The following is a 27055-nucleotide window of genomic DNA, read 5'->3' as shown; positions in this document are numbered from 1 at the left end:
TTCATCGTTGGGACATTTCTGTGATCCTGCAAAATGCCATTCTTCCTCCTGATTTAATCCCTGAGTATTGAGGTTTTTATCAATACTGTGAAAATGGGGTTGGGAAATAGTTTAGCTGGTCAAATGTGACAAGTTAATTTTTTTTCGCATTTATAGCTATATCATTAAAAACAACAAAAAAACAAACAAACAAAAAAAACCCTGCTTTCAACTGTGAGGAAAACGGCAGTTTATATTTGCATTAAAAATACCAAAATTAATGAATTCCATTACTCAAGATACAGTCATGACAGGTCTGTACTTGCTATTTGTGCCAAGCGCCTGCCAGTTTTATCTGTCTTGGACTTAGAGGCACTGTTTGCTGGCCGTATTAACTCCTTCAGGGTCAGTGCCAAAGAAACACTGTTTCTAAATGCAAGTGTACTCACAATCACAACTCTCTTGTTTTTAAATTATAGTTGAAGGGGAATGGTTATTCTTTTAAAGAGAGAATTTCACAGTCCTGTTCTTCACATTTCTATACTCTAAAGGATACCACAGAGAAGTAAATTAGTGAATAAAAGACCTGAAAAATGAAATTTGAAATATATCTTTTGGGCTCTTTAATGGACATCAAACACACAGCTCTCCAGAAGATCCATGAAGATGCGCCCTTTAAATGTATGCTGTTTTCCTTCTTTCACATAGAAATAGGTTTCTTCATGCATCCTTCAAAAAAAAAAAAAGTTTGTTCTGGAGTTAGACTGCCTTGAGCGGAATCCTAGTCCAGCACGTTTTAGTTGTGTGATTACTGGCAAGTGATTTAACCTATAGTGGCTCATATTCGTGATCTGTGATGAGTAGTTATTTCATGGGGTTTTGTTTCAATTACTAGTATAGTCAATTAATATACCTATAAGAAATATATGTTAAGTCTCAATACATGATTTTTTTCTGGTATTGTGGTTGTTTTTTTAATGATGTATGCTGCTTTAGGTTGTAGCAGCCACAATGTTTGCAATGCGTGCTTTTACTTTTTGACATATTTTGTCTTGTCCTAACAATCTATTTCTATATCTAACGTTGGTAGAATTTTAGAGTTTACACACCGTTTTACACAACTTATGTTCTCCATCATGTAATGATCATGACCAGTCTGGGGAACGGATATTACTATAATCCTATACTCCAGAAGCGGAATCTGAGACCAAGGAGTGCTCTAGCATGAATGTACATCAGAAACAGCCCACCTCGTCTGCTTTGGTTATCCACAGTAGGCCTATTCTTTATAAGAAGATTCAATGAGCAAGATTAATAATAATAATCATTGACTGAGTTAGACATTATGCATGCATTATCTCTAATCTTTGAAGCAACTCAGTACTTGTATTTATGATGACGATGACCTTCATACAGATGAGAAACCTGAGGCTTCGGGGAGGGTAACAGATGTAACCAGTCTCTTGATTTCAGTGCAGTGATCTTTACCTCCATCCTCCATTGCACCTAAGTGTTTTCTGGTAAAGAAGATAAAAGATTCATGTTAAACCAATTTAGAGCTTCTATTGCTATCACAGCTTATTAAGTATATAGCTTATTAAGCCAAAGCATAATTCTTAGTAACTAAACACATTTATCATATATAGATGAACAATTTCCAATGTTCTTGGTGCTTTATCTCCTGTCTCTCTGATATTAATTTTGGGAATTGGGACCCAAGACATTTTCTACTGTTTTCCCTGAAAAAAGTGGGTATCGACCACTCTCATATACATATATGTGTGTGTGTCTATGTATATATATGTGTGTGTGTGTGTGTATATATGCATATATACACACATGTGTGTATATATGCATAAAATGCCATCAGCTAAATATATATGCACAATTATATGCCATTTGTCGTATTATAATATATTCACAATGTTTATATTAAGAGCTCTGTGATACCCTATAATTGTAATTCTAGTTCTGTGTTTACACAGGCAATAACTTATGTATGGATTAACTATTAACACAGCATATTATATTATCCTTAACATATTACATTAAGTATTCATTTTTAAATACTTTCTATATATGAACACTAAATAGCAAAACTTTAAAAATCAAATAGTAATAAAGAATTCTTTAGAGGAAAAAAAGGAATGGTGTTTAACAAAGGCAACAAATATACTGGCATTTTTTTAAATTCAATCAATTAGTGTTAAATATTGATCAAGAGAGAAAGGTCAGGGCATCTTTTGTTTTGAATAGATTTATCACATTTCAAATATGAAAAGAACTCCAACACTGAAAATGAGAATTTTTTTAACTCAACATAATATACATAGTTCTAATTTAGTGGTGTATAAGAAAACATTTTATCTAATTCCTTTAATGAAAGAGAATTACAAGGCCTCCTTCATTTATGGGTCCAATTAGATAATTCATTTTCCCATGAATAATGCTCATACTCATAATACCTATTGACTGGGTTTACATTTTTTGACTCAGACAAAGCAAAGATCTAATTATGGTTACAGAATAAAATGTAAATGCTGCCATCCTTGACATTTTAAAACCTTAAAATAGCAACATTTTAGAAAATAAGATGTTAGAAATTGAGAATAATTTCCCTGTTTGACTTAGGAGTTAAAAACACAATATCTAAAGTTGATGAATCAGAAAATAGGTAGAAAATAGGTAAAAATAATATAGTATTCTGATAGAATATAATAATTTAAACAAAAAAATGGAGAAGATTGAGTTCATGATAAAATTGCATTTAATTCCTAGTCTTTAAAATTAGAAGTCAACAAAATTCAACCCAAGTCGACAAATCCAGAAATTGACATATAGATATATTATTTAAATTTATAAACTACTAGTGGAGCCAAAACCTAGAAGCTACTGAAAATGTTTACTCCTGAAAACGAAGACTGAAGGAGGGGAAAAAGGTTAGGGACTATTTGACTGAGACAATTCTACACAGATTTCTGCTTCTCTTTCTTTTTTTTTTTTTAATTAAAGTTTATTGTGGTGACAGGCGTTAGTAAAGTTACATAGGTTTCAGGGGTACAATTCTGTAATACATCATCTATAGATCACTTTGTGTGTTTACCACCCAGAGTCAGTTCTCCTTCCATCACCATGTGTTTTATCCCTTTTAGCATAATGTTTTTGAGATCCATCCACAGAGTGGCATGTATCACAGTACTTTATTCCTTTTTATGGTTGGATTGCATTCTATTGTATGTATATGCCATATTTTGTTTATTCCTTTATCCATTGATGAACATTTAGGTTGTTTCCACTTATTGACTATTATGAATAGTGTCACAATGGCCATTTTTGTACAAATATTTGTTTGAGTGCTTATTTTATTTTTTGGGGGGTATATACCTAAGAGCAGAATTGCTAATTCATAATGATAATTCTATGTTTAACCTTTTAAAGAACTGTTTTCCTCAGTGACTGTAACACTTTACCTATCCATCAACAATGTGCTACATTATAATGAATTATAATACTTCTACATTTTATCCTTTTTTTCTGTGCAAAGTTAATGAGCATACATATTTATTCTGACTTGCAAGTCATTGATTGAAATACTAAATGATATTTTGTGATCCCATTCTGCTTGTTGGAGAGATGTTCACTAAGCAATAAAGACCTATCCTCAAGTATGTTAAAAAGAATGCAAAGGTAGATAAACGCGTATAACTTCACTACATATCTCTTATTCTTTTGCCTTGTGGATTTGTACTCTGTTATAGATGCTATAACATAGATGCTATAGATGCTATAGATGTTATAGGTCTGATCTAGTTTCCTTAAAAACATATTCTTTTCAAGTTTTTTTTTTTTGCAAAAGAAATGATTATCTGCTGTTTTAATATCTGAGGAAATTTAACATTAGCATAAGCAATATATAATTTCCAAACAAATTTTAAAACTGATATATATGAAACATATTACACACACACACACACACACTCATGTCCACCTTTTTATCTATAACCATTAGGCCATTTTCATGTCGTCAGTGAGTTGGTAGAAATAATGCCAGTTGAAGTTAGGCTCCTACCCTCCCAGAAAACTTGGAGACACAGACTGTATATTCTGTGATGATTATATTTCAGAGAGATGGCTTCCAGGTCCTTGAGGAAACATTCCTGGACTACTTATTTAGTTTCTTAAAAGATTTACATACGTTTCAAAGGCAGAGAAAGAACCCAAAAGTTTTCTAAAGTAAATGCTCTAAAGGAAAGGTAGTAGGAGAGGTCTTCCCTTATTTTCAACAGGGAAGATCCAGACTTATTTTTAATTTGCATTGTCCTTACAGTAGACTCAAAGTTACAATTGGTTATAAGGTATTTGTCAGTTTTAGGTAATCTTACACCGATTTTAAGGATGACTCTAAAAGTAGAACAAACAGGGGCAGACACTGAAGAGAGAAGCCTTTGGCAGTATGTGTAACTGTTCTTCAAATTTAAAGGACTCTTTTGCAAAAGAGGTAGAAATTTACCATGTACAAATTCAGAAAGAAGAACTCGGAATAAATAGCTAAATTCTGCAGGGAACTAGGTTTCCACATAACATAGAGAATGAACTATCTAACAGGCTGAACTTTGCAGCAGTATCTTCTGCTTTGCATTCAGTAGAATTTTCCAAGCATGGCAGGATGTCCTCTCAGCAAGGAAAGTGCTGAAATGAAGCCACCATCAATTGAGTGACTGGACTTCAACAAGGTGATAATTAGGGGTTCTTCCAGTACTGAGGTTCTGTGATATACAATAGTCCCCTTTTATCCTCCAGAGATATGTTCCAAACCCTCAGTGGACACCTGAAACTGCAGCTAGTACAAATCCCTATATATACCATGTATTCCGCCCCCCACCCACACACACACATACTTTATGGCGTCTCTTTGGCATATCCAAATTGCCAGCATCACTACCCTTGCCCTTTGGGGCCATTAAGTAAAATAAAGGTGACTTGAAAACAAGCGCTGCCATTCCACCACAGTCAATCTGATAACATAGACGACTACTAAGGACTAGTGAGCGGGCAGCATACACAGTGAGACTACCCTGGACAAAGGGATGGTACACATCGCAGGTGGGACAAACCAGGACAGCGTGAGATTTCATCATCCTACTTGGAGCAGAGCATGATTTAAAACTTATGAATTGTCTATTTCTGGAATTTTCCATTGAATATTTTCAGAACATGGTTGACCATAGGCAACTAAATCTGCAGAAAAGGAAACCACAGATAAGGGGGGACTACTGTAGTTACATATTTTATAGACAAGAAATTTGTCCATATTTCTAAATAGGTACTCAGAGAACTACTTCATACAATAATACTATGACTCGAACATTTTTGCCTTCCGGTTTGAATCCACCCACCTTCAGCGATCACACTGTAGGAAGGGTTTATTTTGCTCACAAGGTTTATCAGGTTGCCTATGTTAACTACCGGATGTAGAGCTAGCAAGAAAATGCTTTATGAAAGTTTATTTTACGTAGCAGATTGTGCAGGCTCTTTCTAGAATTCAGGAAAATGTTGAGGCCCAGGAAAATGTTAAGTGGGAAAACAGAAAGACAGAAAATAGAGAAATAGCAATAAAATGAATACCAATACCAATAAAATACCAAAAATACCAATAAAATGAAAAAAGATCAGGGAGACGAAATAAAGATGAAGTTCAATATGCCATGAAAGTCACATAAGAGAATAACTGTTCTGAAAGAATTGAAAGGAGTTCAGGGAAGGTGAATCGCATCTTAAGAAGGAAAACAAAAAAAAGGGGGGGCGGTGTTCTAAATACTCTGAAAGAAGCAGCAGTCAGAAAGGTCACTCCAGGGCCAGTGCAAATCAAAGCAGGGAAGACCTTGATCGAAGGATATTTGAACAGCTCAGAAACACATGGGAAATTTTAAAAGAATTTGGCACTGATATATGGAACATGCTCAAATCATTGTGCTATGACTTGTCAGAGACTTCAGTTAATGAATGAAAAGACTAGAGAGATCTTTGTAATATGTGGCTAGCAGAATTTACTTTTATATTTTCTGTGGCTATTAAAGCACAAAAATGTTCACCGTCAAAAACAATTTCATGTGCATAAAGTTGAAAGAGAAAAATAAATTTTTCTGTACTGCTGCTTATTCATCATCACTGTTAAAATTTTGTATACCGAATTTTCATGCAGAATCTTGCTTCTGTTTCTATTGCAGTGTATTTCAGTATCCAACTGCACAGGCTCAAGATAGCTTTAAATTCCATAACTCCAGACAGATCTGCTTCCATAATTTTTACCAACTTATGGAAGCCTATCTGCCTAAATTCATAGTAACAGCACCTGAGTTTAGAATATATTGCAGAATTCTGGCAACATTGGTACACTATTTTTTATATTATTTCTTTTTTTTGATTTTCGCCTTTTTGCAAACAGGAAACACAGTCTTCAAAGTTTTTATTGTAATTCTCCAGGACGTTTTTCATGATGAACTGAACAATAGGTCATAAAAAGTCATGATCTTAAATGCTATAGAGCTCTACAGGAAGGAGATTAAGAAGATGCCTACTAAGTGCCAAATGCTTTCAAGGCATTTTCTTGTTTAATTCTCACAGAAGCATTTATTTACTACAGATTAGAAAACTAAAGCTCAAGAGATTAGTGGTCAAATTTTGTTTAAAATAATTTACAGGAATGAGAATTGAATAGGGTATATGACTCAAATATATTTATTGCTAATGATTTCAGAAAATATGCTATAGATTGGATTTAACAAACAACATCCCGTACAGCTTTCCATACTAGTGTAATATGATACCCTGTTAATATGAATCATTTCCAATATAAAATATATAATTATGCATTTAATCTTTCTGATGTTCTCTTCAAAATTTGGCTAATACCGTTTTGCATACATTTCAGGTAGTTGTATGTCCAATTTCAGATAGTTTACAGTCAATGTAATTTAGATTTCCTTTGGCCCAGGAATGCCTCATTAAAATTGCATTAACGTAATAAATAATTTAAATAATAAATATTTAACACAGATTAACATTAATATAAGGTATGGACCAACACCTTTGCTACTATGGGATGCTTTTAACCTATATCTTTACCTAGACTAGAGCGGGTAAATCAGATTTATCTCCTGTGCCAATTCCAGCTGGTGGTGAGTGGTTGCCTAGAACACTATTTTAAAAGGGAAGCTGAAGTTTTATCCCTGTTTCTGACGTGGATGCAAAAGGGAAATTTGCAACAAATAAAGGTATATTTTCCATCATGAAGATACTCTCTCACTTAGCTCTCCAGCATATTTGTCATTTGTTTTACATATATCTTCATCTCTCAGAGTTCAGGCAGTAATGGTTGCAGTGAAACTCCTCTCATAGAGCTTATCAACTCCCTTCTTTAATTCTTTGATCAACCCCCTGCACCCTTTCTCCATCTCTCAAAGTGAGACCGCTTGTAATAGCTGTGTTTTTATTCTGTGTGGTTGACACTTAGGAGAACTTTGAAAATGGAGGCATGTAATTAGCTTTACATCTGAAGCTCAGCTTCATACTGGTCTGTCTGTACCATTTTATAGCTTGACCTCTAAAATTAATTCTTAAAGATTCCTTTCTTCTTGTATGAACAATCTAGCATATTAAATGGCTCTAAGTAATTAATTATGAAAGAGAAAATGCAGATAGTGAGTACATAGGAATGTGGAGCTAAAGCCTGGTCTGACAAAAAGAGAGGAATGGAGTCGGTAGAGGCTGCTTCCTCTGTACGTTAATCCTTTCTAAGTATGCTTTCCTCAAGCATGTTCTCCAGGAGTCAGTCTGTCTCTCTCTTTCCTTCTCTCTCTCTCTCTCTCTCTCTCTCTCTCTCTCTCTCTCTCTCTCTCTCTCTCTCTCTCTCTCTCTCTCTCTCCTCCCTCTCTACTTCCCTACTGTCTCTCTGTAAGATAAATAGGTGATAGATAGATAGATAGATAGATAGATAGATAGATAGATAGATACGAGTACATACATACATAGATATCAGAATACCCATATAGTTTGTCTGATTTACCAAACAATTTTCAATTTTCTTAGGTGAGGATTTTTATTATTTTTTAATTTGTGTTATTTTGTTGCTGATATGATTGGGTTTCTTTGGTTGGAGTTTAGTATTTCAGACCTTACCTGAATTCACCCCAAAAATACATAGTTAAACAAATTTAATAGTTCTTCAAATGATACTGAGACAACTGCGTGTGTGTGTGTGTGTGTGTGTGTGTGTGTGTGTGTCCAATTATGGGTAACATAGTTGTATATTCAAAGGATTTACCTTCCAAAAGGGAATGAAAGAAAACAGAATGGAAGTGGTACGGTTAACTGCTTGTGGGGTGAACATTATAGCAGGTGCAGAGCTGGACAATGTCCTTTTCCATCAGAGAGCAACACTTCAGTAGACTTGTGCTTTGCTGAGGTAGTCTCTATGCCTTCTGTTTCCTTTAATGAGCTGTTGATTATTTTTAATTGATAGCAGTAGGAAATACTAAGGTTACAACAAGTCATAGCAAGATTACCTGACCTTTCCTTGTCTATTTTCCTTTCATCCTCTAATTATTTTGTCCCTCCTCACTGATCTGTCTTTATTTCAAAATGTATCCTTCGGTAATTTTGCTAACTTCGTATTTCACATTTCCTGCTCTAGGGGACATAGTTGTGTCCCTTAAAGCAGAATGGGCAATGACATTTTAAAAACACAGAAGTCCAGCAAAGAGCTAAACAGATAGAAAAGACAACTCCTTCTTTGTCAATGCTCCCAAACTTTGATGGAAGTTTATTTCCACTAAGAAGCATACTGTTTCCATATTCACCTAAAAGGACTGGCAATGAGATAATAACGCACCGTGATAGCTTGACCAGTTATTTGAATGTTGAAATATTTTCATATTCGTTGATAAATGGGCTGCTCTAAGCCCCCCGAGTGTCCCCTGCCACCCTGCAGCCCTGTAGCTTCCTCAGTGTAACCCAGACTTCTTTATTATCATCCTCTGCCATAGGAGACAGAACTGAGTCTATACGGTATGAGGTCATGTCTAAGAGTTCCTCATTTGCAGATACATTTCACACCCTCTTTCTGTCTTTACTTACTGTCACTCATTCTGCTGTCTGGAGATGCTATTAATTCATGTGGGGGGTTGCGGGGGATAGAACAATCTGGAAGGAAAATACCATCAGAAACAAAAACACATGAGGAAATTCAGCCTAAATGAGGTATTCTTTAATTATAAAATTTGATTAAAAGATGAACCCCTATGCAAGGTAATAAAAATAATTATAATTAAAAAAAGGTTTTCAGGAAACTGAGTAGACAAATGAACTGTTCAGATTAAGTTTTAGGATTGATGGTTCAAGTAGTTTAATGCATGTGATGTATATAGTCTCAGTAAGGATAGTATCTAGCACAGTGCTAGGTTTCTATGAAGCATTTTCGGAATACACAGACACACACACACATCTTTGGTTCAAAATTGGCTTCAATATGAGCCAAAAAAGCACTGAGCTGACAAGCTTTTGTTAATTATACACATGCTGAGAAATTTGGGGACAAGTTTACTGATGTCTGCAATTTACTTTGAAGTTCACCCAAAATAAGATGGATTTGTAATTGGATAGAGGAATGGATGGATGGATAGATAGATAGATAGATAGATAGATAGATAGATAGATAGATAGATAGATATTTGATAAAGCATTTATAGGAAAATAATAATTTTGGAATATAGGTGATGACTGTTCATTGTAAACGTTTTTCAGTTTTGCTGTGTGTTTGAAAAACTTTCATAATAAAATGTTGGGAAGGACCCATTTTCTGCATGACGTACCAGTGCTCTTTAAATTCATTTTTATGACATTTCCTTCCATGGGACTAATACAGAAGAAGGGTCTGGGCCATTCGATTGTGTTAAAAGATTTTCTCTCTACCCTTGTGAAATAAAAGCTAGAACAAGGATCAGGCCCAGAGCAAACAGAGTGGACCAAACCTAAGCTTCCTACAATTGTCCTGATATATTTCTTGTGATAGGACCCAGCAGGGTTGACTGTTGATCTTATAGGAGATACGAGTTTAGGGAATCAGTACAAAGGGACTAGACAGTGAACTCTATAAATTCGTAAATCCTAGGGATAGTTCATAAATTCAAGAGTCAAATAAGATTTTATTACAGGATTTGAGATAAAATGGACACCTCCTCAGTTTTATTTTGCCATTAAATGTTTTCCCTGAAATTCAAAACTGTTGAGAGTGGTATTTACACTGCTACGTATCCCCACTAATGTTCACACCTTTCCCAAAATTCTTTTGCCAAATTGTCTGTAACACTTGCCAAAATTCTCATTGCATTAGAAAATTTTTATGATGCTAAGTGAAATAAGTCAGGTAGAGAAAGACAAATATTGTAATACTTCACTTATAGGTGGAATCTCAAAACAAAGCAGAACAAACAAACAAAACAAAAACAGACTCAAACACACAGAGACCAAAGGGAGGATTACCAGAAGGGAGGACGTGGAGGGATGGGTCAAAAGGAAAAGGAGAATATAGTCAATAATATTGTGCTAAGTTTATGTGGTGACAGATGATTACATTGTAAGGTATAAAAAATGTCAAATCACTATATTGTACACATGAAACTAATATAACCAATATAAGATTGTATACTAACTATACTTACATAAAAAATAAATTTAAAAACAGAGGTTTTTTTTTTTAAAAAAAAACCTACAACTGTCGTCTTTTGGCAGAATGTTCCCTCTAATTCCCGGTCTTAACTGGAATCAGATTCTTACATGAGGACACCGTCTTCCTGTCATGAAGCTACTTGCTCCTCCAATAGCATAAGATGTATGTGTGTGGGGGGGAAGGGCATTGATATTCTTCTAGAAGCTAGACAATGACTGTTTCACTTTTATGCCCCAAACCTTTTTTCTCTGAGTGTTCTGCCATACAGATCAAAGTCTGCTGTAAGAGTCAGAAACCATTCTGGCCACTTCCTCTCAGGCACTGATCATCTGCTTCACTGAAGTTCTCTCGGTGGCACATTCAGATACCGTAACCTTGAACATCTTCGGTATCCATGTGATCGATCAATCCAATGTACAGCTCTGAGTCAAATATTTCTGACCTTTTGACAAACACTCACTTCACCCATAAACTCTCATGACCATGCGTTAGATCTTGTCATTGCAGTGAACTGTAGCATCTTTAAATCCCGATTTCCATTCTCTACCTCTTTGTCTCATGCTGCTGAGACACCCAGACCCTTTTCTATCAAACACTACTTCTCATTTTGATTTTGTTTTGTTTTGAGTATACAGCCTAAAACCTATGGTTCATGGAGCTCATGGTTTATAATTTCAGTCATTTATTGTCAGCACCTTCAATTCCCAGGTTGTCTTCCTTCCTTCCTTCCTTCCTTCCTTCCTTTCTTCCTGCCGTACAAATCCTCAACCTTGGATTAATGCATCTGAATGCCTTCTCTGCTCCTAATAATGAAGCTTTTCAGCACGGCTGAATAAAAGAACACCACCCATCCATGTGGAATGAGTGCCACTATCAGGACACGGTCGCCAAGCTCAGCTCTGCTATTACGATGTCATTTTACATGTCCCCGGCCAGACGCAGACCCACACTGACTAATCCAAACCCATTCTTCTATTTCTCAGTCCATAGTGAGATTTCAAATTTATAGAGAACACTTAAGAAGTTAATTAAACTACCAGTGTGATTTTCCTAAGCTTCCGGTCCCATCCCTGAACTCATCTCTTGAGAAGAGTTGTATCATCGTTAAGTTCAAGGTGGATCTTCTCACTGCTCCAGCTGTGGGAACTCACCACAAGATTTCAGACCAGGGTTTCAGAAAGACTGGTAACACTGACGAAAAGAAAATCTCTACACGGAGGTTAGTTTTCAGTATAAATAGGAAGTTTAGTTTTAGTCATGATTAAGCAAAGAAAGTTCCAATTATGCACAACGTATCTTTTAGGAAGCGTTCTCGACAAAGGATTAAAAAATTAAAAAGTAATTTAAAAATAATCAGTTCATAAATTGTATTATTATTGCTTTGTTCTTGTATGAATCTACACAAAATTAAAAAAAAATATTTTTGAATATGTGTCCATGGTGTTTGTGTGTTGCCATTATAGCACCAACAATAAAATTGGCCTCAGAATGGAACTTTGATTTGGACAAATTTTGGAATTTGCAATGAACTTATCAGTCTTAGGGAGCATTGCAATTCAGAATACAAGTTTTGGAGCTTAGATTTCTGATTGTGAGTGCTATCCTTGAAAATAATCACAAAATTAAAGAATGTGAATTTAGGAAATGTATTTAATACTATGGCTCATATATCTTATATGTAAGATAAGGGCAATTTAATACCAAAATCATAAGCTTGTTATGAGGCATAAATCAATATATATTAAACCCTTGGTGCAGTGCCTGAAGTAAACACTCAATAAATAGTAGGTATTATTATTTCTTCATTGATTTTACCAGTAATTTAAACCAAACCAACAGAACTATTGCCATATCTAAACTCAATATATTGAATGATGAATGAAAAAGCATAATTTTAAATTGAGGATCTGCAGGGATTTTTTTTAATGAAACTCAAATAACGTTTTAATATCATGTATTTTTCTTCTTATTATTTTTACTCCTTAAGTTAAAAAGGCAAGGCAGTTTAGATGGGAATTGAAATTTTTCTTAGATATTTTAGAGTTATTTCCAAAACTGACTATAAAAGCCACCAAAATGGCCTTGAAAAATAATGCATTATTTAGTATATATAAAAACAAACAAACAACAACAAAGAAAACTTACCTTATAGATTAGCTTGCCCCCACATAGTTGATTTTGGCTTGATGGCAGTATATTAAATGTCTATTTAGATAATATAATGCAAATCTCCTAGTTTTTTCTAATACTTAAAAATATTCAGATGTTTATATTTAGGTGCAGAAATACATATTAAAATACCTTATATGCTCTAAAGCGCTTTGTTCTTTATCAGAATTGTTGTCTTGATCTTCAAAAAAGATCATTACTGCATGAAAAGGTGGGAGGCAACTTTGATAGACGGGCTAAATTATAGCAACACAAACTATCCAAACAATGTGAGTCCCCAGCAATTTGGGGATGAATTGTAAGTGAAAGCATGTGTGCCTGAAAAGAGTCAACGAGATAACTATATATTAACAAACCAAGGCAGATGGTCCATTTTTGTTTGGAGTGCTCAGATGAGGCTGCTGAAGCTGAAAATCATGGCATCCATTTCAGAACCAGAATTTCTCGATATTATCTTTTAAGTGGTACATAAAAATAAATGCATCCATTTATAGACCAATGCTCCCATGTGGAAATAGCTATTGCAAATGAAATATTGTCTTCCATTATTGTTAATTATACTCTGCTATTCATGATTAGTTCACTTAATTTTTATGGAGCTGCCACAGTATATAAACAATAGGACATAGGCATGAACAGAATGACCGTATCTGACATACAACTTAAAAATTATCATAGAAATATTTACATATACCCGACTAAGGATTATAAAATCACTCGGTATAAAAGCACACAAATCAGAGAGGGGTTAATGTCACAAAGGATGAGGGTAGTTTCTACTGAGTAAGAAAGGCACATGAAGTTGTTTAAACATAATTTATATCAGAAGCATAAACACGCACATATACGAAATATACACATATTCGTCTACAGCGATCAATATCTTAGATGATACCAAAATTGTTTATCAAATTGCTGTTCTTTTGCTGTTTGAAGTCTGATGAAATTACTGTGTAATGAATGAAAGGGGACATATCTGTGATGCACCAAACACATGATTGCACTGCATTAGCTATCTTGCATGTAATTATACACCAAAATATTGATGAAAGTATTATCATTCCAGTTGTAGTTATTGGAAAATTAAAGGTCAGGGAGGTGAAATAATTTGAACATATTCCCAAAGTTATTAAATATCTGACCAGTGCCTCTGACTCAGTACTATCTGACTCGGAGTTTCTGCTTTCTGCTATCCTCACTAATGTCAGGTTATTAAATAGAACAAAAACAGTAGAGTGACATGTGAACATCTAATGAGCTGTCTCAACCTCATTTCCATCAAAGAACCTTCTCAGGTTGATGAGATCTTGTTGGAATGTGTGGTTTACTTCAGTGTCCTCCAGTTCTCTGCCAGGCTCAGTCTGTTGGTCTTTAGGGACTCAATTCCCTTCACCTCTGTGACTGGCCCTGTCACCCGATGCGAGCCCTGCACTCACATCCATTCAGCACTGAACACATTTCACTGTAATTTCCTATTGACTCTTTTCTCTCCCACCCTAGGTTATTGCAGAGTTTGTGTGAGATGCTTTATAGTCACTCGGAGATGGTAGGAAAGCAAACGCCCCGAGGCTTAGCTTCTCTTTACAGTAATAGTGTCCCTCATTTAGCAGAGAGAAACACAATTAAGCTTTTGAGCCTGTCCAGAGAGTTATTTGGCAATCAAAAAAAATTGTTAAACAACAAAAGAGACCAGCGATGCACTCTTTTCGCAAGACATCGCTGGGCTTGGAATTTTCTGCGTGATGTGCAGTGCATGCAGCTTGAACCTGACTGAGGGATGCACACAGCATTTCTGCAGAGCCAAGCTTGGATAACCTGCCTCAGACATTGTTCAGCTGCTTGTGGATAAAGAGATGTACAACACACATTCTATTAAGTACATTCTCCTAAAACATTCTATTGTCAACTTTGCTTTATTGACTTTTGTCATGTGGGATGTGATTGCCAAATTGCTTTCTGATGAGCATCTCCAGACTCAGTTGTATGTCGGACTCAATGGACCTTGTGTACACTGCAGGGCTGTGACACACAGACACCTTCGTGCTGAAACCTGCCTGGGAGTGGACCCCTCTGACATTAGAAACCCGTTACGGTATGGGTTGTATAATACTAGAAACATGACTCAAAGGCATGGTCATTAAACGTATGTTGACATGGACATTGAACACGACCAATTATTGAATGAGATGACTACTATTCAAAATCTGCTTACATTACAGCAGGAATAGCCTTTGGTCTGGTAGTTGATATCCAGCTCTACAGTGTGTGCAATTAGCAAAGGCTAGGTATGTTTCTTAAAACTGAGTCATGAGACTAATTATTTTTAGTGTTGTGACTATTCCCCAGGTAAAATATGTATGTCCTTTTTAGATCGTTACCATTTTGAAGATACTTGTACATGCAACATCGATTTTCCATTATATTTCCAACTAGATTGTCTAGAAGGAACTTACCTTTACCTAAAATTATACTCAGCGAGTATTTTTAGACAAACCAGAGTTTTAAGTGTTTATGCTTTGTCAAGATTATCAATGGGCATTCATAAGGTGAATTACAGATACTTTTAAAGGAAGTAACAAAGGCAAAAACTGATAAACTGCAAGCTACATAGTTTCACTCTCCAGAAGATTTATGGACTGGGCATACATTTTTAGAATAATTAAAATAGAGAATCATCATTAAGTCGTGAGACGAATGTGTTTGTAGATATTTTCTATTTGGATTTAAAAAAAATCATGAAATTAAAAAAAATAGTTTGAAACATTTATAAAATATAGATACATATACTATACATATACATATACATATACATATACATATAATATACATAGACTATTGCTGGAAGTTCCGTCTCTACCCCAAATTCTTCTCACTTTTCCAGTTCCAGAGCCACTTGACATTGTCAGAATTGTAAGTCTTCACTGTTCCCAAAGGACTGAGTTCTACTTTACTTGATTACTCTGCAAATCAACCCTAGCACCTAGACTTTGCTAACTGCCCCCCTGCTAACCTTGGCCTTCACCTCCCACGTTGGCCTGCTGACCCCTGTCATACACTACGTTTCATCTTGACGCTTCATCCCCCAAGTGCATCAAGGGAGACACAGGCTGCTTTTTTCTCAAGCCTTTCGTGTGTCAGGGGCTTGTTTTTAAGACATGGATTTTCTGTGGTGACAAAGGGAAATTTCTTTTTCATGTGTTAAGTGCAATTTCAGCCGTCGCTGCCAGCAGATCATCCGATCATTAAAGGTCCAATCCATCACCGTGTTCACAATCGCCATTTTTATGTGCCTGGTTGGGAATAATTCATCATCATTAAATGTTGCAGGGAGGCCCTTCCCGAAGAGAATGTGTGTGAAACCTGTTTCTGGTATTTCTTGCCAAGAGCTGGTATATGAGACAATTTGTTTTCCGGCCCAAGAACAAAATATTATCGCTTCCTAATAATTTATCAAATTATTTTGGCAATATAGTATTAGATAGTCTTTGAGGTTATCCGTAAAAGAATTTCTCTAGTAGTACATGAAAGAGTTCATCTCAGATACAACATTTGTAAGTGTTCAGCAATGATTCTTGCGTGCGTTAATTTAATGAGGCTTTTTCTCCAGCACTGGATATTAATGACAATTCCACAAAAGATAAAACAGTACTTTATGTTTGCATAAAAACTCACAATTTTTAAAACTCCCTCCTGTGAATGATCTCATGTTATCATAGTAAAAGCTCTGTAGTGTAGACAGAGTAAATTTTAGAGTACCCATTGTACATCCAAGAGACTAAAGCCCACTGCAGTGGCATGTGAACCATCTCATACTAAGAAACGATAAACCAAAATACGTGCTTCCTTGCACCAAGGCCAGAGTTTACTTCATCATGAAGCTTACCTGTAATTACCCAAATACGTGGCAGATTAAAACAAAGCTGGCTTGTTGTGTGAAGGGGAAAGTGAGCCCGGGATTCTGTTAGCTGAGATTCTTACTTCCTAATATGCCATAGAACAGTACTCAGAATGGGATAATGTGATGAAGTATGTGTTTTAAACAAAAAGGGGATAAAAGAAAAGAGATTATTCTCACATAATATATTGGTGTGGAGAAAAGCATATAGGAGCAAAAGTCATTATCTACCAGCTCACATATAGGTTAGAGAAACCATAAAACTGGAAAAACATGATGGAAACTTCTAATGAGTTTTGTATGAACCGTATTTAGGCAGATTGGGTATCTGACCAAGTTTATCTTAATTATCTTTTTTTTTTTTGTGGGGGGGGAGATGAAAGAGTTCTTGTCCTCATTTTGTTTTGTTTTTTTTAATTAAACATTGTTGGTAAAATTACATAGATTTCAGGTGTACAATTCTGTAACATATCATCTATATCACATTGTGATATAGTTCAGTTCTCCCAGAGTCAGTTCTCCTGTCATCATCATATATTTGACCCCCTTTAGACTAATTGTCTTCTGACCTGACCTCATTCTTTCTAACAGTAATCATTGAAAAAAAACAACTTTTAAATACATTGTGCTTTCTATATGCTCAGACAAACTATGCCACAAAACCAGAAACTATTGTACCTTCTATATGTTTAATGAGACAAAAACAGAAACATAACTCATGTTATAACTACAACTGTACTGAATATTTTATAAAATAACCCACAGACTACCTAACACAACAAATCCTGGGCAACCTGTAACCATTATCCCCTTAAATTTTGCTTTGAGATCATAGTCTGCTTCAATTAATGCATGTTGTTACTATAGCGCTAGAACTCGGTATAATAAGGTAAAGACCTGATTAACTGATAGGCAAAACTAAGTTCATAACTGACTCTGACAAATATTGTTTAAATGACTTTGGACAACCGTGTTTCCCCGAAAATAAGACCTAGCCAATCAGCTCTAATGCGTCTTTTGGAGCAAAATTTAATATAAGACCAGGTATTATATTATATTATATTATATTATATTATATTATATTATATTATATTATATTATATTATATTATAATATTATACCTGGTATATTATATTATATTATACCCATCTTATAATATAGTAAAATAAGACTGGGTCTTATATTAATTTTTGCTCCAAAAGATGTGTTAGAGCTGATTGTGCAGCTAGGTCTTATTTTCAGGGAAACACGGAAGTTACTCCCTGTAAAGTGTCCCATTTTATCATTGTAAAATGGAGATAGAAACAGTTACTTTGTCAGCGAATGTTTTATATTTGAATTAATACATAAAGGCAGAAGCAGTGCCTGACACATAGTATATATATACACACATAATATTGTCATAACTACTAACATCTATTACTTCATTTTGAGCAGAGAGTCAGAAAAAACTAAACAATGGCCTCAGAGTCAGTCAGAACGACCAAACTGATCTCTGAAGTACATCTGTGAGCCAGAACGCCTCAGTTGTTGGATTCCAAAGTTGAGGCGTATGTGCAAGGCGTACCTGGAGCATAATGCTGTTCTAGAAAATAAAGAAGGGCTGAAAATATAAAATACATTTTAATAAAAGCAGGTGGAGTCATTGCACACGGATACAGAAGCCGGCTAAGGAATTCCCACTTGTCAACACTGGAATTGTTATGAAAATTAAGTACATTGATGAATTATACACCAATAAAAAAACCCTGAAATTCATCTTATAATAAGTAGATGAATAAATAAATACATGCATACATGCATGCATACAAACACACGTAAACAAGAGAGAAGGGAAGTCTTTTGAATAAGTAGAATGGGGAGTGGCATCTGGTAAAAGTTTAGGTATAAGTTGAGTAGAAAAATCACTATTTTGCTATCCTCATAGGATCAGATCAGGCAAGAATCAACAATGAATCCTACATCTGGGGCAATTTTTGATGAGAAGCAGGATATTTTCATGGTCTCCAAGTTTCTCCCCACTGATTCCATATGAGTTACAAGGGAGGGAAAAAAATGTAATTATACATAAAGATAATTGTTCAAGTGACTGAAACAAATTTCACCAATGAGGGACAGATGGTTACCATGTGTCTTCAGATATGAAGCCCTGAGGACACACCACCTGTGCAATAATACTGCTCAGAATGAAAACGGCTAATCTAATCGCAGGTAAAAACCAGATACACACAAAATGAAGATGTATCTATTACATACCAAAGAAGAGGGAGCTGCGTTCTTCAAAACAAAATGTTAATGTTATGAAAGATAAGGAAAGGCTATGGAAATATTCCAGCTTAAAGAAATCCAAAGAGATGTGACAACTAAATACAATTCCTGACCCTACACTGGATTCTGTACTGGAAGGTAAAAAAACAACCAAACAAACAAAAAACTCCTATAAAAGACATTATTGGATCATCTGACAAAATTGGAATACAAAAATATGAATGAGCCCTTAAAATATTTTTGTGTATTCATATTGTATTCATGTTGTTTTTGAGATTGATCACAGTACTGTGGTTATGTAAGAGAATGTTTCTATATGTAGGAAATATATACCAAAGTATTTAGATGTAAGAAAGCATAATATATGTAACATTACTCAAATGATTCAGGAAAAAATTATGTGTGCGTGTTAATTATGTATGTGTGTGTAAATAGAGAATGCAAGTGATAAATGAGGTAAAGTGTGAGAAATAAGAGAATCTAGATAAAAGGTAAATGGATGTTTTTTTGTACACATTTTATTTTTACAACTTTTCGATAAGTTTGAAATTGTTTCCAATTAGAGTTAAAAATGGTAAAAATAGGTCTTTGAATAGCAGCACGTTATTTTCATAGAAATTTTTTAAAAAGACTATGGTGAAAATCCGTGAACTCAGTTTACTTGTGTGTTTATTTTATTGTCTCTTTTTCTGAATGGCCTACAAACATTTATCTTGGTATCCAATAGGTATTCAAAATCATAGAAGTGAGAAAAATTCGCTTTGGTTAGTTTGTGGATCAGCTATCTTGCCTGTTTCACAGTATTTTTTTCCACCCCTGTGTCGTTCTGTTTGCTAAGCAGTCAACAATGACTCATTTTTATGAATAATAAAATGCATATGAGTTTTACTTTCAGTTTTTATGGAAGAGAACTAGCTAAGGGCAGGATCACATCTTATAAATTTTCTGAGTATTTTTATTGGGTGTTTTTTTTTTAAATTCACAGTTCCAAGACTTTTATAGTTTGGAAATAAAGTACATCGCCTATTCTTCCTGCTTTTTTACTATGCATGCAGACTTAGATAGGCATATATTTTAAAAATTGCATATTATATGATATAGAATCTGTGATGAATTAATAATCTCACCTGTTTTATATTTTTTGGGACTTTCTTACAAAAGCATAAAGTTAAAAATATCCTCAAACCTTTAAGATCTTTCTGTGCCCATTCTAGAAGAACTTTGAGTTCTGCTGAGTTGTGTTTAGATTTATGGAGATATTTTTGTGTTTTATAATCAGTAAATTCCACACTGATATTATCTTCATAATTTCTGATTGTATTATGTTTTTTAGTCGGTAGTTTATAAGACAATGCCAAATAAATCAAGTGCTAATTTTTACCTCAGAAAACTCACAATTCCTGAGAATCAGTGGATAAAACATGTACCAATATTTGAACATATAAAAAGAATGCCAGATAGATGAATAAAAGGATTCCTTTAAGAAGTGAATTTTAATAGTCACATTTTCAATAACCTATAATGATCATTTTTTGGCACAAGTACATTCATTACATTGACACCTGAAAGTTCATGCATCTAAATATATCTATAGTTGAACTACTAAAAAGTTCTATTTGAATATCTCTGCCCTATTTGCTCTAATAAGATATTTTAGTGTCCAAAATCTAACAGAATTGCTTCAGGCTTTTGGTTTGAATTTTCAATACATTGTCTAAAATAACTCCAGAACTAAAATCTAGCACATTCGTTATTTTTAAACCATTGTGATACATCATACTAACTCTGGTGAATACTACTGAATAAAAAGGTAACGGGCAGAGGAATTAGGAGAAATACAACAAACATTTTACATCAATAAATTACTTAAGGGGTGTCATTACAGCATTTGGTTCATCTCTGGGATTTTGAATAAAAACACATTCATATTCTATGAAATTGTTTATTGTAACTGAATCATCAATGTGTTTGTCTGCTCAGGCTACCAACACAAAATATCATACAGTGGGTGCTTAAGCTGGACGTTTTCATCTTTTGAAGCCCCAGAAATTGGATAATATATATGCATTCTTTCACCTTTTAGTAATCTATTTTATTCAAAGTTTCAGATAAATATATAGCATTTTTCTTTAGTCTCTGTAGTTAGAGTGCTCTTGATAGCATTTTTAAAATTAATTTCATGCCCAAAGTCACCAAGCAAACCCTGGCAAAATAATTGTAATCTAGCTATTGCAGTGTATGTTCCCTGTCACTTTTTAAATTTTTATTTCAAAATAAACACTCATATCTATATTCCATGACAGCTAAGAGACTGGTTCATATTCTTAAGAAATCTCTGCTGAGCACAATAAAATAGCACTGTTTTCTTAACAGTTATCGTTGAGTTCCATCCAATCGTGTTTTTGGCGACCTCATTGGAAGCATGCTCCTAATTCTGAACTCTAAAAAGACAATTTGTTTTTCACAGTGTCATCCAAGACAACTGCTATGCGCATGGTGACTAGAAGTGTACTCAGTGTCTCTGGAGCTGACCACCATGGAAGCGTTCTGGAGGGACTTTCATTCCTGAGAGCTTCTATGAAGTAGAAAAGGGGGTGGAGGCAGAGAGGGGACTTTACTTCAGATGAAGCATTTTTCTTCATTTCTCTTATCGATATAGAGAAACTAAATATGCAAAGTTTTAGAATACTGGGAAAATTGTACATTCGCAAATAATACATTTTGGCAACATTTGGGGAAAACTATTTATAGAAATAATACTTTAAGATTTAAATCAAGACAACCTAGGCAGCAGCGGCCTCAAAGCCCATGCCGAGGCATGGTAGCTGAGGACAGAGGCGTTGAGGCGAGCTGGTGGGAAGAGGAGACCCACTGTGTAAGGAGAAAGTGGGTGACAGGTGGCTTCTAGGAGGAGTGGAAGAACACGCAAAACTTCTTCGTGAATGAAAGAAAGGCACGGAGGTTGCCTGAGAGAGAACCAATAGACCTGAAGGAGTGTTCATTTGGAACAGGGAGATAAAGCAGTGGATGCCGTGGGAACTACCCAAGCAGAACCTGAATAAAAATTGAATAGCTCAGGAGACACCTGTGTTTGAAATGGATCATTCTGGGAACTGGATAGGTAAACACATATGGACACAAACATGGGCAAGGACAGACCAAGGACAAAATGCCTTTCCAACCATCCTAACTCCCAACATTATGACTCTAGAATGACATCCCAGAAAGAAGCTGTTCAGGGTAGACTGTGTTGGGAATCAGATTGGTGAATTCTGTAAAGACTGAGCTTAAACCTGTCATACTGAATTTACCTAGAATTGACTATGTTTTCCAGTATTACAAAGAATGGGGGAGCTTGAAATTGCAACGTTGCTGAGTGGTAAATAAATAAATCTCTTGCCACCTGAATAGATAGATGTCACGATTTTTCCACTATCTTTTCAGTACCTAATTTAAAATAATACTTATTAATGTTAGTATATGAATCACTCTCTTGGTGATGAAATGAACCCTTTGTTCTATTTAGAAAGGTTATGTTAAAAAATATTTGTACTAAGTGGATACATTTTTATGCTCTTAAATTAATAATGTACACACATTAATAGTCATAAAATAGAATATAAATGAATGCTGTATTATCATCTCATTTAGACATGGCTCAAAATATTTATACAAATTATTTTAACTTTTGGTACATATGCATATCTCTAAAATGACAATGTAATATATACAAAAACTTTTAGTACATTTTACTGGCCGTAACTCACAGATGCTTACATGTCATATTTGATGACTACAAATTTATATCCTATTCCCTTAGGAAACTGAATTTATTTGTATAAAATAAAACTATAATGATGATCAGAGTCTCTGTTTTCTTTTCACAGCCATCTCAACATACTTAATTTAAATTTCTCTTTAACACTAACTTTGGGGGTTTTTTTAAACTTTTATTTTATTTCTTCCAATTTCTTCCAAATGACCATAAAATAATCTTTCTAAATGTCCAACCGATTACACAAGAAAGAAGACAGCACTCTCATAATGATAATGTCTATAATTATGTCAATGTAACTTGAACAAGAATTCCTGCTGCTCATTTAGAGTCTACCAGATGTGGAGGCCAGGAGAGAGGCTGTCAGTTACACCCAGATCAGGGATGTTTTATCTAATAGCACTGACTTAGTTCCTTAACTTGAGACTTTATACAGGCAGCAAAAGTACTAGTTGTGAATGGCTGAACCTCCTGTCTTCAATGAGCTACTGCTGTGTTTCCTCAAAAGTAAGGGGGATGGGAGATGAGGGTAAAGGGGATCAAATATATGGTGATGGAAGGAGAACTGACTCTGGGTGGTGGACACACAATGGGATTTATAGATGATGTAATACAGAATTGTACACCTGAAATCTATATAACTTTACTAACAATTGTCACCCCAATTAATTAAAAAAAAGAAAAAGAAAAAAAGACCTAGTTGGACAATCAGCTTGAATGCGACTTTTGGAGCAAAAATTGATATAAGACCTGATATAATTATATTATATTATATGACCCAGTCTTACATTATAGTAAAATAAGACCGGGTCTTATATTAATTTTTTTCTCCAAAAGACACATTAGAGCTGACTGTCTGGCTGGGTCTTATTTTCGGGGAAACACGGCAGCAGCTTACTACGCATACAGCTTGCTGAGAGCTTGACTGGGACCACATTGAATCAATCTATAGATCTCAACACGGAGAAATGATGTCTTAACAACACTCGTTCTTTCAATCTATGAATACTATATATGTCTGCATTTATTTCCATGTTTGTTGACTTCTTTCATCAAAAGTTTACAGTTTTCAGCATAAATCCAGCACCTATTTCTTGGTGCTAATGTAAATAGCATTGTTTTCTTTTTTAAAAAAATGTAAATTCTAATTTTTCCTTACTAATATAGAAATACAATGGATTTTTAAAAATTTAAACACACACACAAAAAACCACATATTTTAAAGTATATGTTAAAATGGAAGTTTTGGCACTATAGGGGAGGTAAATCTTAATTTAGGTTTAATTAATGTTACTCCCTATTCTTATGAGTAAGTGAAGTAAAAAAGGTTCCATTTTTCTGCCTCTTCATTTCCTGTTTTGTCAACCAGATAACACATTATATTTGATATGTCATTAATAGTCATGATTAATGGAAATAGTTAAAAGTAGTAGTTTTAATGGAGAAAGATAGTGAAGGCTAATACTTTTATGAAAAATGCTATCAAGATTTTAATTAACTGATTACTACCTAAAACCAAGTGGTTCATAGTAGTCCTTCTCTCTCTCTCTCTCCACTCCAAGCGAGAGAGAAAACAAAATCACTGAAATTTTCTCTATCACAACACAAATTCCCAAAAATATTATCTTTCTACAAAAAATATGAAACATATAAAGTCTTAAACTATTTTGATTTTACTGTAATCTCACTTAACTTATGATTGAAGAGCTTTGCTTTCACATAAACTACTAATTATTCTATATATAAATTGATCAGTTGATAATACACATCATCCCTAAGAAATGAAAATTTGAAGTAACAGTAAAATGGAAAAGGCACAAGTTTAGCATGAGATAAATTGAGAAGTCTCCAGACACAATAAGTGCAATTCTGTGGCCCTTAGGTCAGCGGAAATAAAATAGTACAAATCAAACATTTACAAAATTCATTAGCATCATAGATATACCCATAGCAGACATGTTGAATTCTGAAAAATAATCTTTTTGTAATTGTAATCCCAATAGAAAATAGCTGGGGTGCCAAAAAAATGTATACATATGACTTGTATACATCTTTTGTTGTCGGTATATATTGAGTATTACAATTTTAATACAGTTTTTTCCTTTCTTAAAATGTGTATACATTTTTTTTGGCACTCTCTGTATCTTTCATAATATATTTAGTTTAAAGACCTTCATATATTTAAAAATCATATCATGGAGATGTATAGCACGGTGACTATAGTTAATGACACTGTATTGCATATTTGAAAGTTGCTATGAGAGTAAATATTAAAAGTTCTCATCACAAGAAAAAGAATTCAGTAACTGTCTGGTAATGGATGATAACTAGACTTATTGTGGTGATCATTTTGCAGTATACATAAATATTGAATCATTATGTTGTATACCTGAAACTAATATGTTTTATGTCATTTATACCTCAATAAAAAAAAATTGAGAAAGGGAATGTTAGGAATATAAAAAGCAAACTACAGATGTGTTTTAAAATGCACTAAAAATCAGATGGGTGATACACCATGTTTCTCTGAAAATAAGACAAAGCCAGACAATCAGCTCTCATGCGTCTTTTGGAGCAAAAATTAATATAAGACCCATATATATATGTATATACGGATCATATATATATGTGTGTGTGTGTGTGTGTATATATATATGTGTATATATATATAACATAAGGTATTATGTTATATTATATTACATTTTATATAAGACCCGGTCTTATATTATAGTAAAATAAGACTGGCTCTTATGTTAATTTTTGCTCTAAAAGACGCATTAGAGCTGACTGTCCAGCTAGGTGTTGTTTTTGGGGAAACACGGTAATAGTTATGCTGTGAGAAAGACAGGCCATCATGTCATGTGACTTTAATTGCTCAAACTACATGCATCATTATAAAGAGGAATGGATATAGAGAACTTAGTGAATAATTTAATAATTATAATGAAATGACGGCCTGAAGGTACAAATTTTTTTCAGGGATAATGAAATTACATTGAAATAAACTAAAACATCTAATAGGATTTCAGATACAATGCAAAAACAATAGTTGCTTTCAAAGAAAGAAACATATTTTTACAGTTGGTAAAACGAACAAAGCTAGCCTAATCTTGGGGCAGGAGAAATGTAACTTTAACGACATCTTAAAGATAGTTAGGAACTAACTATCCTGTTTCCCAGAAAATAAAACCGGTCTTATATAATATTATATTGCATAAGACCTGGTCTTACATTATAGTAAAATAATACCGGGTCTTATATTAATTTTTGCTCCAAAAGACACATTAGAACTGATTGTCCGGCTAGGTCTTATTTTCGGGTAAGCACAGTAGATGGAGAAGGGTATGTAAATTATTCTACTGAGAGAAGCAGAGGAAGGGACAAGGGGGCATCAGTCAGTTTTCACTCAGTTGTGCTGCAGTAACCTAAACCTCAACAATCCCACAGTCTCAGTGGTTTGTAACAATCAGGTTTTGTTTTGTTTTTTTGTTTTTTGTGTTTTTTTTCGATCAGATTAAATAGCTTTCACAGGTCGGCTATCCTTTGTTTGTGGTATGACCATCCCAGGGCCAAGGGAAAAGCACAATGGCAGAAAGACGTGTAGGCTCATAGGTCCTCTGCTTAGAAGTGACATACCATGCCACCACTCAAGGTGACTGGCCCAACACAATCAGCTGGCCAATTACCCTTCTACAGGGAAAGGCAGCAAAGTCTGGGCAACAGTCCTTCAATTGGTCCAAATTTCTAATAATTTTTAAAATGTTTCTAACATGACTCTTTGAAAGGCAAGACTGCAACAGCATAGGTTTTGTTTTTAAATAACTGTTTGATTCCAACGTACAATTCGACCGTGGATAAAATGTTGATGACTGCGATTATCCAATGCTCGTTTCTGATGCTAGAGACTGTGGTGTTAAAGAACAGATCATTCTCCCCTGTATTATATTATCTGTTATTGTATTATTGTTATTCCCATAAAAGAAAATTTCATGTATAACGTTTTCCATTTCTATTCACCGGATACAGACATAAAGCGTATTTCCGGGCTTAGAATCTCGAAGTTTCCAGGACATGGATATTTGCCACTCAGTGAAATAAAAAGGGGCCTGGCTCTCCTTATTGGCAGTGTCCTGTGGGCTCTTCTGTGACCACAACAGCTTTGCTTAGAGTCCATTCCAGTCTCCACTCTTCCACCCAGTGTTCTCAAGGCGCACCACCAAAACAGTCCTTCAGATTAGGAGCG

At 34.6% G+C, this 27055-nt stretch overlaps 1 protein-coding gene across 1 annotated transcript in view; it reads right to left on the bottom strand.

Annotated features, from left to right (window-relative positions):
- Positions 1-6: 6 nt before the first annotated feature.
- LOC117017981 (atherin) overlaps positions 7-27055 on the bottom strand; it is a 63375-nt gene continuing 36326 nt past the window's right edge. Inside the window, exons 3-4 of the mRNA XM_033098640.1 lie at positions 1364-1496; positions 7-85 (exon numbers count right to left, since the gene is read on the bottom strand). Coding sequence (XP_032954531.1) covers positions 1388-1496 — 109 coding nt within the window. The 3' untranslated portion in view covers positions 7-85; positions 1364-1387. The remainder of the gene's footprint in view (positions 86-1363; positions 1497-27055) is intronic.

This window comes from Rhinolophus ferrumequinum, chromosome 26 (assembly GCF_004115265.2).
Source record: "Rhinolophus ferrumequinum isolate MPI-CBG mRhiFer1 chromosome 26, mRhiFer1_v1.p, whole genome shotgun sequence".
Lineage (NCBI taxonomy): Eukaryota > Metazoa > Chordata > Mammalia > Chiroptera > Rhinolophidae > Rhinolophus > Rhinolophus ferrumequinum.
Note: the sequence above shows the minus strand (reverse complement) of the source record. Positions and strands in the feature narration are given on the sequence as shown.